We start from the raw sequence: 16207 nt of genomic DNA on the forward strand, positions 1-16207 counted from the left end.
CACCATCAGCTCCTAGTACCCCTACCTGACTACACACTCCATGTGCCCTGATCAAATCCAGCTCCCCCATGCAGAAAATGTGTATTAAAAGCAAAAGGTTCTTTTTCCTGTTTACGTCAGGGTGATTGTAGGTGTCCTTAGTATATTTTGACTTTAGTAAAGGAAAATATATTTACTTTGTATTATGGTTGTTCTTGCAGGTGCTGGTGTTTGATTTTGGCAGTGAGGTGTATGTGTGGCACGGTAAGGAGGTGACGTTGGCTCAGCGAAAGGTGGCGTTCCAGCTAGCTAAACACCTGTGGAATGGGCTCTTTGACTATGAGAACTGCGATATTAATCCTTTAGATCCTGGGGAATGCAATTCTCTGATACCAAGGTAAGGAATTTTATTGTTATCATGTTGGATGTATATGGTTGCAGTGTTCTAATGCTTTTTTATATTGGTGTTTTTACTGTTTTTGGCCAGCTTTATACAGTAAACAAAGAACTGCTTCTTCTGCCCAGCACATCTCAAGTCTAACACTCTTAACGTTATTCCACAGGAAAGGAACTGGTCGGCCAGACTGGGCCATATTTGGTCGACTGACAGAACACAATGAAACAATTCTGTTCAAAGAAAAGTTCCTGGACTGGACAGAGATGAAGAAGCCCTCTGAGAAGACTTTGTGTGAGGAACTCCCACAGCAAAAGGCAAACACACTAGATCTATATAATGAGTTCAGCACAATGTAACATTGTGGAGGACATTTGGAAAAATGAGTGCACTGATAACCTTTTCCTCTAGCAGTCAAGAATGATTGCAAGTATTGGGATATCTATGATCGAAAGCCATAAATAGGCAAATTACCTGTGCATCCAATGTTCTTGTACGGGGCTCCCAAAAAGGCCCATGGGGCAGCACATGGGACGATTTGGGTGTCATCAGAGGAAGGTGGGTATATGAAAGCTGAACTCCAGCTGTAATGATTTATGTATACATACATTGATCCAGCTTGGCACAATGTAAGTATATATAAATTATCCCTGGAAGGGCTATGGAGACCCCTGTAAAACACTGTAGTAGCCGCCGCTATAATAATTAGTATTTTCAAAAGATTGGTAATGGCAGCTTCCATACTATTGAACTTTATTTCCTTCTAAAAAGATTAACCGCACTGCTGTATTCCACCGACCTTGTCATTCATGCTCGAGTCCATCTACCAAAGGTGGTTTTGTTGTCCCTTTGCTGTGGATTAGCAGGCTGGTGTTGTGCTGATGCTGTTTTTAGGTGCTCCATTGTCTGACAGACCACAAACAGGCTTTATTGGAGGAATCTTTTGCAGTCAGTGTCTCTAACTCCAAATAGGCATGAATTTCTTTTAGACCTGAGAGCAGTGCTTAGTCATATTACATTGACAAGCTTGATGCTTTTGCTATGGAGCCGATATAGTCCACCACCCCAGACAACAGAGATGTTAAAAACAGGTCATGTACCTAGCCGTTTCAATCATTGATTATAACCGTTTCATCCTGCTGTTCAGTGACAGAGATATGGAACCATAATGCCCCTCCACCTATGGCATTGTTGATGGCGAGGTTTTTTTTAATGCTAAAAGTCTGCTCTGAATATATATATTGTCAGTATTGACAGTTTTGGATTTGAAAATTAATCCACATTTCAGCTTAAGTGAATATTTTGGTCCATTTTTAGTATCTGGTTTCACCTAATTCTATTTGCTTAAATCATATTACCTCAGCAGTTGGGTTAATCGAATGTATCTTCCATCAAGCGTGCAGGGATGGAGAACCAGTGGAAAATATAATTTAATATTCCATGGGATTGTGATGTATACTGTAAGCCACATAGATTAATATTAACATGAACCAGATTGTACTGGGTCAGCCTGGAAGATCTAATTAGCTGTGGTGGTTGCATCTGATCGGAGCCAACTAATGATCCATTCTTTTTAACAGGCAGAAAAGCAGGAAGATGTAAAGGGCTATGACATCATGCAGATGGTGCCAGGCTCCCAGGCGACAGTAGGAACCGTCTTGGATGGATTTAACGTAAACCGAGGTTATGGACTTGTAGAAGGAGAGGATGGAAGGCAATATGAGTTAACAACCGTCTCCGTTGACGTCTGGCATATTTTGGAATTTGACTATAGTAGACTGCCGAAACAAAGTATCGGTCAGTTCCATGAGGGGGATGCGTATGTGGTGAAATGGAAGTACATGGTGAGCACTACAGGTGAGCAGTTAATGGCAACCAAGTTATTAAGTATAGATACTATGTGGAAATACTGTTGAAGCTGGGAAAGCGTTAAAGCAGACAGCCAGTGGTATGATTTCCTTCAGTTCCTGTTCTATGGACACAATAGGAAGTGAGAGCAAATCTCTGAGTTGAGGGAAATGCCCTCTAAGTTGTCACCAGAACAAGTCTCCTAACTGCAAGATTTTCCCTCTGTTTCAGTTCTGTTAACAAGTAAAAATTCTGCATTTTCCCTTACTATTGTCACCAGGACAAAGAGAGTGAATCTCCAACCCCAGGTGTGTGTGCTTTGTAGATGGCAGCCTGCTCTGTACATTGTGATCAGCTACACGTAACCAGCCAAGAGAGGCTTATACCTTGGGAAGTGGAATCACTCAGGAAGATGACTAAAGTTATGTGCAGCTGTGTTTACTGTTAATAGTCATCCTGAGGCGATATTTAATGTGACCATGTAATTGGGGAGATCAGTGGGTATAGATGAGTACCTTTTTGAGATACAATAAATAAAACTCTCGTGTGTTGCAGTCTTCCTTTTTTTTTTTTTTTTTAACGGTCAAGCTTTTTGTAACAGTTATTTGAAGCTCGTGCTTTGGCCTTCGAGGGTATCCGTTCATAACAGGCAACATTCATGGTGTTGCAGCCACTCATCTCTCTGCAGAGTGAGCAATGTCATTGATGTCTTACAGTATGCATAGAGATGGTATGTAGACAACTCCTTCTGTATTCTGCTTGCAGTTGGACAGCGTCAGAAAACCGAGCATGTGCGGGTGACCGGAAAGGAAAAGTGTGCGTACTTCTTCTGGCAGGGCCGCCATTCTACTGTGAGCGAGAAAGGCACGTCAGCGCTAATGACCATTGAGCTGGATGAGGAGAGAGGAGCACAGGCAAGTTACCCTTTCATATCTTAATTTCATTTTGTATTCAATCATCAATGGTGAACAGTGAGCAGCACATTCTTGATTAGTGATCACTGAAGACTGGAACTTGGAGACACTGCTATCATGTGTAGATCTTGGAGCTCTATTGTAATTTCTTCAGGGTTGTTAATCTTTCTTCAGGGTTGTTTATCTTGTGCACTTGCCTGTGTTTGATAGCTGCTGGGCTCAGTGTGTATATAGCAGGCTTATTGTGTAAGATAGTATAATGACCTCCTTGGTAGTAATGCATGGTAGTCAAATCTCACCAGCTTTCTAATTTGAATACAGTAAACTGAAATGTTTGCTGTGCAGTCTCATTGCGGCTTGTGCGACCTTCTTAAATAAGCCGAACCCTATTTCCTCCAAATCCCGCTTCCACTCAACACTAATTGCTTATTTTAAGCTGGCCCTCCCACACCTGAACCATATTGGCTAGTGAGAACCCCTGATGGACCAATAGCAACATGAGGGAGAGGACAGGCTGACTCGGGACTAAACTAGGATAGGGTTGAGGAGTGATGGAATTTAAAGGAGAACTATGGGGTTTGGGCTTTTCCCTATAGTTCTCAGGGTAACGGGAGGACACAAACTAGCGTCCTCACGTCACCCTAAGCTCAATATATCGCGAGCTACAGCTCGCGGTATACTGAGACGCCGCAGCTGAAGCGGATCCCGACAATTATGTCTGGATCCGCCCCGCTGCGTAAGTGACAGCTCGCTCTGCCTATCTAGAGGCAGAGCCAGCTGTACCCGCCCCCTCCCCCGTCCGTTCCGCCAGTCAGCGCTGGAGGATCGGAACGGGGAGGGGGGAATCCATTCCCTCCCCTGTCACGGCAGAGAGCCGTGAGCGAACGCCGGTATGTGTTCGCTCACCTCCCGATCTACTGAGCCGACCTGTGACAGTCTCATTGTCACAGGTCGGCTAGAACTATGAGGTGAGTGAAAAGCACTCACCTCATAGTTCTCCTTTAACCATTAGTACCTTGCCATTGATAGTCTCAGGGTATGTGCACCGATGTGACTCCATTTTATTCTCCAGACAGTTTAGTAGATTTTAAAATTGACAAACCTTTTTTTTTTTTTTTTTTTTTACATCCACTGAGCGGACACAATCTGTCTGCTGGGGCGATGATTCTCTTTCATTCCGGAAAGTCCCTGACAATATCATTCTGTTTGCATTGACTTTGCATCTGACATTCTCCAAATTTCTCACAGGTCCAGGTGCTGCAGGGGAAGGAGCCGCCATGTTTCCTGCAGTGTTTTCAGGGAGGAATGATTGTACATGCAGGGAGGAGAGAAGAGGAAGAAGAGAATGCACAAAGTAAGTACAGATCTGTCCTCTCGTGCTGCATTGCAGTCTTCGTTATTGCAATTTGTAGTGTGCCCAAAAGTTCCTTTATCACATTCTAAATCTTCCCTGAATGCCTGGGAATTCATTCAGAGCTCACATGGCAAAGAGGCTTGGAGTTTATGCTTCATCCTCGCTCTCCACAAACTGTGCTTTCACTGGCTTATAAATGGATGATCGTTGTGGAGTTCAAGTCTGAGATGTTATTTGTGCTCCCTGGATCAGGAGGGCTCCCCAAGCACACTGGGAAGAATGTGGAGTGTCCTGGAAGTAATGCAACAGTTTAGAGCTGAACGTCAGGCAAACCACCTAATATACAGGGGAAAAAAAAATTGTGGGAGCTGTTTTAGCAGCCAAAGGATTCGTTTTTTTTGTCCATTAAGGTCTGAGATTTGCATGGGTGTACTACACAGCACAGTCCTGTCTGGTAGGGCAAGGCACCTGCTGCAGTTAAGTAACACTTAACAGATTTTAATCCTCCCCAAGCCTGTGGCTGGCTGGACAGTGAGATAAAAAGCAGAAGACTGATGAGCTCAACTCTCTGCTTTCTCCTCTCATGAGTATGCCCCTTGGTATCACATGAGCGCTGCAGCACAATTGACTGGCACTTTGTTCGACTTCTCCCTCTCCTAGTCAAAATGAGGGGCCCTGACCCATTGATATCTTGCCAATGCTCCCTCATTGCTCCTACTTCTGCCCCAATTAGCGAAAATACTGGGTGCCGGTTGGTTTTTGGGATCATGTAACCCCATCCCATGTGACAGTGCTCAGGTGTAGAGGCCATTTGCTAGGCCCTAGCTCTGTCGCATGACAGAGGAGTGATGTCACTACTCCCCTTAGCATCTGACACCAAGTATTTTAGTTCCGGCTGTGACAGGAAGTGACGGGGTAGTGCTGGCTAGGTGAATATCAATAGGTCGGGGGGCCCCTTTAAACACATGGTGTCCTTAATAAGCCAAGTGACAGTCTCTCTTTAATGAATTATGTATTAAAACACAGCTGCATTAATTTGTCCTTCTATCCTCCTAGAGTTTAGCTATAAGCTGCAGTATAATTGTAATGTCATAACACTAAGGGCAGATTCACACCATTTTCCGGACCACATCTTGTCCGGAGAATAGTGTGAACCTGCTGCAGTTTCAGTGCATTCCAGACCAGAAAAAATTAGACGTGCAATATTTTTCTGGTCTGGTCTGGAACTGATTGCACTGGTGTGAACAGAGGCCAGAAATAGCATAGGGCTACATTAGGATGCATTTTGGGTCTGGAAACAGTCTGGAAACAGTCTGGACTGGAGATGATGTGGTGTGAATGGGCCCTAAAGGTTTCTCCTTCAGCCTTAAATAATTTTGTGCCTCTGGACATCTGCCGCCATTTGTTTAATGAAAAATGTAGTTCTATCTTTTCCCCCTACCCCCTTGTCTGTGTAACAAAGTCTCTTCCCTTTCCTCTAAAGGTGACTGGAGGTTGTACTGTGTGCGAGGTGAGGTTCCTTTGGAGGGGAACCTCATTGAAGCGGCCTGTCACTGCAGCAGCCTGAGGTCCCGGACATCGATGATACTTCTTAATGTAAATAAAGCCGTCATCTATCTCTGGCATGGCTGCAAAGCACAAAGCCACACGAAGGAAGTGGGAAGGACAGCAGCCAACAAAATAAAAGAAGAGTAAGTACAAGAGCTGCTGCGCGTGCTTTGTGCTATTCTTTTTCCTTTTTGGATTATTAGTCATTTTATATGGAGTTGTTGAATAGATGTACAATGAATGGGTGATTATGACAGCTGAATAGGCCTTTGAAATCTCATCTAATTGCATGCATTGGGCTAACAAACATAGGAATCTGAGCAACAATACCTGGTCTTCCTTTAGACCTCTTTATACAGAAGGTTTTCAGTGTATGCAATGGAATCAACTCTAGATCAGCCCAGAAAATGAGTGGTGAATGCAGCCATGTGAATACAGGATCCATATAAATTGCCAATATATAGCCAGTTCTGTGGCTGCCTATCGGAGCCCTGCATGTGTCAGCGATATATACACCTGTGGTGCTGTTATTTATGGCAAGCTTAAAGGTGATCTGTAATGGTGTTTGGTCAATTTGATTTTAGCCTATGTTAATGATTGCATGTATATAAACTGGCATAATGTTTTATATACATTTTTTTTTCTTGTACAAACATATTTTTTCCCCGCTATAAGCAACTTAATACATGATGCTTCCATGATACAGTATTTGCAGAGCATACAGGGCTTTCTAATCAAAAAGCCAGGCAGTTGCCCTTCACTTCCTGATCGCCTCTGTATAACTAAATATTAATTTAAAAGCCATGTGACAAAGACAGAGAAAGTCTGTCTCTATAAAATAAATATACAATTTTATATTTTAAGAGGTGTTGGGGGTCCTCCTCTGATTTAAAATTTTATATTTAAAATGTTTTGCCCTTAGCCAAATAGACAGTATATACAAAACACTCTACATTTTCTCTAAGGGCAAAGATCTTCACTACAAACAAACTCGGGTATCAAACATGTTTTATTGCAATGTTGTAGTACCAGAGAAAAAAGATTATATGGCATCCACTGTATATATAGCAATGTCTTTCTCGATTTTGTACTTAATTTGATTTCTCAAGTGTCTCTTCATACCCAGAGGGATCACTGAACCTGGGGGCACCTTATGTGCATTTTATTTCTCATCCTACAGTTTAAAGTTTGGATTTTCTGCCCGCCAGCACAACCAGTTTCCAAGCAGATGCTGCGACTATTGCCTTTGGTTATGTTTAGTGTGTCTGGAGTATGAAGTAAACTATGAACAGCCACTTGAATTGTCAGCACACAATGCTGCTTAAAGTAAACCTGCCATCCATCTAAATTTAAACATTTAAATGTACAAGTTCTGTTTATCGGCCACCACCATAACATGCTTGCCTTTTCCTATATTAACCAGGGAACCCTCTATGATTTCGTTTAAATCATCTCCAGGCAAAAAAAAGTACCCTTGTAATGGGGCTACCCTGCACGGTAAGGGTTAAGAATTTTGGGGGGTTTTTTGCCCAGAGAAGGGCTTAAACTTTGTAATGAGAGGTCTTAAGCTGGCCATACATTATGTGAATTTTGGCCATTTCTTGATGAACGGCCAAAATTTGCACAGTGGGTACTGCTGTCGGCACCCTTTTGGCCGGCATCCCTCGATCAGCTGATCGCAGAAGCCATTTGGAAAATCTGCGAACAGACAGAGCAGGCAGCCACTCAGCTGCCGGCTCTGTTCAGGTATTCTGACAGTGGCTGGCGGCTGCTATCAGTGTACAGTGAAGACAGCAAGAGATTCCTTGGTCAACCCTTGTAAGCGTCGTTGGAGGAATCTGTAATACTTTCTTCGTTCAGCTTGCAGGTTGAACACAGAAAATATTATTGTATGGCCAGCTTTAGTGAACACTCTTATTAAACAAGGTTTAGGCATGTTGGCAGAGACAGAAATCAGTGTGAAACTAAATCAGGGAGGCATGAAAAAGGCGGGTTTTCTGGATGAGCAAAGTAATAACCTAGGAATTTTAGTTTAAAATAAAGTTTTAAATGAAGACAGGATGCCTACCCTAGTGTAAAATCGCTTTATTTTATAAAAAGATGCAGGTGATTCTTGATTATACTCCGATGAGTCTTAAGTGCCAAGTGCAGCTGTGCCACCATGTACGAAGGATGAATCGTTCCGGGGCATAGGGATGATGACACAGGCCAATATGTCTCTCCGTCCCGACCGCTGGATGCTATCGCGTTTCCGGGGTCACACCCCCTTCCTCAGAGCATCAGTTTTGTAGGTTTGTTCAGTTCCCCGACTGTCAACGGGGCCGCCTCCTATAGTGGTGCACATTTAAAGCGCGGATATTCAAGTCCTGTGGCGCTGATGTGGAATGTGGTTGTAAACTTTTAAGTGGCTTAGAGTAAACCTGTAACGTCACTATTTTCTTGTAGATGTCCATTAGAAGCCGGGCTGCACAGCAGCAGTAAAGTGACGATATATGAATGTGATGAGGGCTCTGAGCCACTAGGGTTTTGGGAAGCTCTTGGAAGAAGAGACCGCAAAGCATATGACTGCATGTTGCAAGGTAAGCTGCTGTTAATTGATTTTTCATGCCTCATTTATTTTTGATCTGACTATATCATCATTGGTACAAGTTTTGGTTGTCCCGCTGCAGTTTTATTTGAATAGTTGCGAAAAATACCTCTTGTATAATGTAGTGTCGTCTTAACATGGGTAATTATAGATTCAATCAAGAGATCACTCGCATATAAATCTGCTTTTTCTCTGGATCATTTCCCTTAAGTATTGCAGCAAATGACCTGCACAGGCTGTAGTGATCATCACAAAGTACAGTGAGTGAGTGTTGCCACTGTAGTACAGGAAGTCAATTACTGGCAGGATCACGAAGTGAATATATAGGAAAAAGGTAATGCAGTCAACACATATAAGGGCTGCTATTCTGCAGTGTATTACATGTTTGCGCTTGGATTTCTATACACGTTATTCACTTACCCTCATTGTTACATAACTGGTCACTGTGATCAAACAGAACAGTGCATGTGAGGACAGACTTTGCAGTGGAATCAATCACAGGACATGAGTGCCCATACACTACTCATCATTCCATAGTTATGACATTGAACATCCCTAAGAACGGGTCATGGTGCAGAATTCGCAGGTATGCTATTTGTCACTCAGATTTCCCAAGCTGTTTGAAAGTTTCATCAACAGGAGATCCAGTTGTGCCTTTTTATACCTACTTTTCAGGCATGGAAGGCATGAGTGAAAAACCTAATATAACTTATTCCTGGCATCTGCTGGTCTGTGGTCAGCTAATCTGTTCCAGCAATTCGGAAATGAAATAGTATTATAGGGACCCACTAAAGAGTGCAAGAAACTTTTTTTTAAGAATGGTTTTGTGTCAAACCGGCCCCAGGGAGTATTCTCCATATAATTCAGGTATTTATATAGTTATAGTCTTCTTAAAAATACAGAGTGCACTTATTCCCACCAGGACTTAAATACTGCTACCAGAAGTGACGAAGTAACAATATGTTATGATATATAACAATTTTTTCAAAAATCAGAGGAAGTCTATTTTCGGATCTTGTAATACACACAAGCAATTTGTTTTCTTTTGACAGATCCTGGGAAGTTTAACTTTACACCACGATTGTTTAGTTTAAGTAGTTCTTCTGGAGAATTCACAGCGTCCGAATATATGTATCCGTCCAGACTGCCGAGCGTCGTAAACTCCATGCCGTTCCTACAAGAGGACCTGTACACAGCTTCACAGCCAGGCAAGCAGTCAATACAGATCTCGTATCACAACTGAGGCATGTTTATCAGGAGGGTCGTCATTGTTATACCCGTGCTTGTCATAGGCATATTTGGTGATACGGATTTAACAGACACATTTCTGAAATGGATCATTTAGGGTAAAACATATATTCCATTGACAGCATTCCTTCTGACACTGGACCAGATGTAATAAAATGCTGATATGTCTGAGAAATGTAAAGAAAAGAAACACCCCCCTGGATATATTTTTTTTTTTTATATTCCCATTATTGAAAAAAATGTGCAGCATAACGTAGAGTCTTCTAATATCTGTTACAATTCATACACCGGTAACTCCGCAGAGGATTTACATCAGGAGTTCTTAAACTTTTTATGATTACGGACCCCCAATGGATTTCCCGTTATGTCCTCAAACCCCTTTCACCCAAATGTCAAAATAATTCTGGCCATCAGATCTATTAGATACCAGTATGACTTGAAAAGATGTCAATGGTTCTGGTTTTTTTCTACATATGGATAGGTTAGGGGCAGAACAGCTACAGGGACTCATAAGGATTTATTATTCTGAAGTGATTTCCAATTTTGCCTCAATAGCTGTAAGGAAAAAAAATCACATCCTCCTTATAAAGCTGTGTGATTATGTGTGTGTACAACCCAGCAGTTCAGTGCTACAGAGCCCTCCAACATTTTGTACGTTCTGCTGGTGAATATGGTAGAAACTGGAGGCCATGTTATAGAGGCTGCCACTTTCCTGCTTATCATGGCGGAACAATAACTATTGAGACAGGCTTCCTGACTTGCCCATTCGTTATTTTTGTGCTCCTCCTCTACTCCCCAATCGTTAGGTTCAGGGGACACCGACAGACCTGAGATTGCATGGCCTGATTGGTTAACTGGTACTCTGTGTGGCTGAAAGTTTAGCACTTAGAGGCATTTTCTAAATACAATTTCATAGCAATTTGCTGTGACTTGTTAATTGTACACAACACCTATTGCAGATAGATCTACACGGCTCTAATCATCAGGCCTAACTCGGCAGCAATATCACATTTTGTGACAATCTTTGCCAAAATCCTGTAAAATCATTAGTATATGTTCTTATATGCTATCAATTTCTCCTTTTATCTTGCAGCTCTGTTCCTCGTTGACAATCATCACGAGGTTTACCTCTGGCAAGGCTGGTGGCCTATGGAAAATATCATCACTGGGTCTGCTCGGATACGATGGGACGCAGATAGAAAGAGTGGAATGGATACTGTGCTGCAGTATTGTAAAGGTCAGAATTTCAGTTTAATTACAGTATCAGACATGCTAGAGATGTCCCAAACCAAAGAGATTAAACACCTAACTCAATGAATATGCTCTGTGCCACAGTCCCACCCCTCAGACACTTCCATAGATCAGCCAGAAAAAAAAATTAGTCCAAGCACCACCCATGGGGATTTCGATTTGCATTTATCACATTCTGTAAATTCTTCATGCATTCACATGACCACTGTGACATATACAGGGTTCCATATCAGTAAATACTATGTTCAGGTCCATCTGGACCCTTTCTCAAGTAGCACTGTTTATTTTATAAGTGAAGCCCCCAGTGCCAGTTCTTTGGTGAATGTTTCCCTAAACTTGATTGCATAAATCAATTGATGATCTGGTGCATAGATCCTTCCTCTGCGGTATATATGTACCCATACGCAGTAGATGATCATTGCCCGTTGCAGGGATGTGAGCAGGGTGAAGATTTTGGAGATGGCAGATGGCAGGAGAAGTGAATAATCTATCACAACATAGCTGAATTGGAGAATTTTTCCAGATCAGCGATGTTGTCCTAGATTGTTCCCTTCTCCTGCCTTCTCCAAACTCTTCACCCTTTTGTGTGTAACCCTTTTGGTCTTTTTAGATGGATTGTATTGCTTATGCAGTGTGAATACTGTACATCTGCTTTTTTTAAAAAATGATTGTGTACTGTACATTTAGCCACATTATATTCTGGTTCTGATTTGCCACCGTGTTTTGTTTCCTAGGTAAAAATGGTAAAAAGCCTCCAAAGTCCTATCTAATTCATGCCGGGCTGGAGCCACTGACGTTTACGAATATGTTCCCGTCCTGGGAGCACCGAGAAGACATTGCGCAGATCACGGAGAAGGTGATCATGGACTGATGAACTACTTAACAGCTAAACCTTGCACATGCATGTTACACACACACACACGCGCGCACACATAAAATGCATGCTTTTATACTAAAATCTGCAGCCTCTGTGCAGTTTGTATTCACTTCTGTAAAGAAATTCTGCCAAGTCTTGTTTTAAATAGTTTTAATACCCAGAACTAATAAAGTGTAACTATGAAGCAGTTTTTTCTGTAACACAGTTTTATTTACTTGCTAGTAGATCAGTTGATCGTCTACTAAAAATCCATAAAAGAAACACCAATGGTGATTTCAAATCGTATTTATCATTTTCCTTAAAGTCTTACTGCATGCATCAACCAAATCCACGTTGGCAAAAATGACGTGATACACGCGCGCACGGTAGTAGATCAGCTGATTTTCCACTTCCTGTGGATGGCAACGCTGTTCCTTCTGAATGAATGAGCATAAATGTTTTAAATGCTCTTTAAGTAAGAAACATACAAATTAAAGCCCAACTCCAGCTAACGAGTTTAATGCAGGTACAGCAAGTGTTTTTTTTTTTTCTGGGAATGAGGGTTAAACCATATGAATAAAAGCAGACTGCTGTAGGCACCCCTGTTAATAGTTTGTCCCAATTGTAGCTTTTGCAGGACAAGTTTACCCACATTATGTAGGCTGAAAAAAAGGCCTCTACATTAAAAAGAAATTCATATGCTCAATACTATCCCTATAAACTACATACAATTACCCGAATACCATATAAAAAATGGGATGTTAGCTAATCAACTAATCAGATTGTTTCTGTCCCTGGGACAGGATGCTGAAGTGTCCAATCAGATAATCCTGGTGGAGGATGTGTTGGCCAAATTGTGTAAAGAGATTTACCCTCTGGCAGAACTCCTGGCTCGCCCTCTCCCCGAAGGAGTGGACCCCTTAAATCTAGAAATGTATCTGTCTGATAAAGATTTTGAGGTAAGAAGTGGTGTGAAATGATCATGTGTGAATGGTCATAAATTCGTAAAGGAATTGTATTGAAGATGAGGGGTGCAATGTATTATGTATTAATGCTGCTGTTTGGGGGAAAAATGTCTCCCAAATCTCTGGACTCTGCAGTCATCACCATCAAACAGCGTCATTTCCTTACCAGTGAAAAGTTTTCCCTTCATCACTAGTATTTTATATACTGCTTGTAAATGTTATAATATAAGGGAAAACTAAGAGGCAGATGAAATGGTGCTGAAAATAATATGTGGGTTGCCATTGCTAATCTAAAGAGGACAGGTTTGTTTTTTTTAAATCCCCTATCTGAATTACGTAGTATTTGAGGTTGAATAAAGAGACCGGTCCATCAAGTTCAGTGTGTTGTGGGTCATTGACCTGAAAGAAGTGTGCAGCAAGTGAAGGCAGAGCTTCTGATCTGCATACTTGTTCGGGGTCAGCAAAGACTTGGAGCCCATTCACATTAGCTGCCAGTGTTGGGCTGTGCTGGGCAGCCTTGCTCAGTGCAGATCAAATGACAGGGAAAGGCAAGAAAAGAAACCTTATTTATAAATGCAGTTGCATTGCAGCGGTATGCACTGAAACGGTACGGCATGCAGTGCTTATTTTATGACAACATATGACGCCGTCTGCTGCACTGCACCGCAAGGAGGCCGATTGAACTTGATGAAATGTCACTCTGCACTGTAACTGAACAGAACCAAAGTGCTGCTTTCAGCCTTGACGGAACTCACCAGCGGCTGCATTCTAACACAGCTGCTGGTGTGAATGGGCCTTTAAAGACATTGGATCAGTATGACGGCCAGATAACCAGCATTTTCAGTAGGAGAGGTCGGCAACGGCCTCCATCTCGGTACATGTTTCCATTAAACCTGAGAATATTATGATGGCTGCCGTCAATCTCACCTTTTTAAAATTGCTAGCTTACTGTACATCTTGCTTTTGCTTCACTGCATCACTGGCAAGCGTCTACTAATTTTACTCAAACTTTTCTCATCCGCGTTCTGGCTCAGTAAAACAAAGTCTTGAGACTAAAGGGTCACAGCCAGGTAAGTAATAGTAGTTGCTGGGGGTCTAGGTTCAGTTTTTAAGCAAAGGTTTTCTTTAAGATGCCCTTAGCTGCCAGCAGTCCATATTTTTCTCTCTTCTGTTTTTGCAGATTGCGTTAGAGATGACCAGAGAGGATTACAGCATTTTGCCATCGTGGAAACAAGTCAACATCAAAAAAGCCAAAGGACTTTTCTGAACGGAACTTTCCCTCTAGACTTTTTCCCTGCTGGACAGTGTGCGACACCCTCTCCCCCCTCCCCCCCCCCGATCTTCCGGCCGCCTCACCACTAAAGAAACACTGCTGCATTTTGCACCCGTTGTGTCATGACATCTCTAAGCGTTTCGTGTATTGTATTTCCCCCTATAGCCCGCGTGGCTCGGACTGTAAACAAAGGGCTTTACCCACCTCACGTGTGAAGTCTGCTCATCACGCTGCCTGTTGACCCGTGTCTGTCATAAATGTATTAAGAACCTTTCAAAACTCTTAGCAACTCTCAGAGGAACTTCACTAACCTCTACCGTGCACTTATGCGGAATGCAGATATTCCCTCGCTGCAGACATATCGTTTTCTGATATTTTGTAAATGTCTTTGTCCAGTCCTATAGATTGTATTTATGTAAACACTTTGTATTTAACTATGCAATTATATCACTATGTAAGATTTGTGGATTATTACACAGACTGTCAAGTTTTCAATGCCAATCATGTGCAGACAGCTGACACCTGAGTTATGCATATGCAGTTGTGATTTTTTTTTTTGCATCATGTCCCGTGGCCATCATGGGATCTTCAACCATGTTTGCATATTCTGCACTTCACTGGTGCCCTCTAGTGCTGCGCAAGTGAAAAGGCATCGACTGCCGTCCCCTTAACCAGGATTTTGCCTCGGTGTGTGCAAATATTACATATTACTTTGTTCCAGAACATTGGGAGACCTGCAGTGGCTCCCCTGAGCAAGAAGCACTGCTAGAGCTACTTCAGTGTGTTTATTGTGCTTACATGTTGAACTGAAAAGGGTTCTTATAACAGTGTATAGTGCCTTGTTTTTGTGTACAGTTTATATACAGGAAAAAAATTGTCTGCGTTTTGGAAGCAGTTATTAAAGCATCAATATTTGTACTTAATAGAAGACATCTCAAGTTTCTAATACCTGATGTAAACTTTAAACATGTATTTTGTGATATAAGAACATGAATTAAAAAAAATGCTTCAGAATCTCGGTGTGGGTTTTCATTCCAGCAATAATATTATAGGAAACATATTGACATCGGTTATATTTTAATCGCCTTTCTCTTCCCCATTTTAAGGTGTATTTCCACGATTGCAGCCACATTGGGTTAGCACTTTATATTGCATGTTCCCATTCACACAGCATAGCCTACTTGCGGAAAACTCCTTTTTAGCGTCCTCCTATGTAATGTTAGGGAGGGGGTGGGGAGTACTGATGTTTGCCATAATTAACCCTGTCTATACTGCGTTTGCAGATCTTCATTACCAGTAGGGATGCACTAAAATTTCGGCCCAAAATGGTACTTTGGGCAAAATGCCGCTAGTACTGTAACGGATGGAAATTCAGTGCATCCGTAGCTTCTCTCCTCCCTGCTGGGTGCCAGGCTGTGTCCCCTCCAATGTCTGCTGCTCCCTCCCCGCCCGTGTCTGCAGAAGCAGCGGGTATCCGAGGAGACACAGAGGATCAAGCTGCCGTTGCCCAGCGGGGAGGAGAGGAGCTTTCAGGGGTCCAAGCAGGGCAGTGAGGGTGGAAACAGCTCACAAGATGCCGTGTGGGTGGAGAGAGGCCGAGCTGGCAGAGGAATCAGGATTGAGAGCAGGTTACAAGCACTCATCGCATGAGTGTTTGTAATTAACTGAGGACATATGCTTACTGTGTCCCCAGTTATGATTGAATGGAAAGTGTTCTACATCACTTTCTGTTCATTCATGATTTGGGACATAGTAACTGATACCATCTCCTCAGTTTATGAATGGACTGGAGCAGTATAACGGGCTGTAGAAACAGATTTAATAACGGGCTGTAGAAACAGATTTAAGACTGTCCTCAATCTCTTTATTTTAGAGGGAAATATCACGGATCTGTTTAAACCCCCAATATTTCCCCGAAGCCCCCAGAAGTAAAGTTAAAAAAAAATGTTTGAAACGGGTATGAAAAAAAGTAATTTTCAGCCTGACAAAG

The 16207-nt window shown here is 42.3% G+C and overlaps 1 protein-coding gene across 1 annotated transcript in view; it reads left to right on the top strand.

The window, feature by feature from the left end:
• Positions 1-15221, top strand: part of SVIL (supervillin) — a 126505-nt gene extending 111284 nt beyond the window's left edge. Inside the window, exons 29-40 of the mRNA XM_018563437.1 lie at positions 201-376; positions 543-690; positions 1954-2230; positions 2987-3135; positions 4384-4489; positions 5973-6180; positions 8483-8616; positions 9677-9832; positions 10966-11109; positions 11858-11979; positions 12783-12938; positions 14125-15221. Coding sequence (XP_018418939.1) covers positions 201-376; positions 543-690; positions 1954-2230; positions 2987-3135; positions 4384-4489; positions 5973-6180; positions 8483-8616; positions 9677-9832; positions 10966-11109; positions 11858-11979; positions 12783-12938; positions 14125-14211 — 1863 coding nt within the window. The 3' untranslated portion in view covers positions 14212-15221. The remainder of the gene's footprint in view (positions 1-200; positions 377-542; positions 691-1953; positions 2231-2986; positions 3136-4383; positions 4490-5972; positions 6181-8482; positions 8617-9676; positions 9833-10965; positions 11110-11857; positions 11980-12782; positions 12939-14124) is intronic.
• The last annotated feature ends 986 nt before the right edge of the window (positions 15222-16207 follow it).

The sequence above is a fragment of the Nanorana parkeri genome, unplaced genomic scaffold, assembly GCF_000935625.1.
Source record: "Nanorana parkeri isolate BGI_ZX_2015 unplaced genomic scaffold, ASM93562v1 scaffold664, whole genome shotgun sequence".
NCBI classification, from domain to species: domain Eukaryota; kingdom Metazoa; phylum Chordata; class Amphibia; order Anura; family Dicroglossidae; genus Nanorana; species Nanorana parkeri.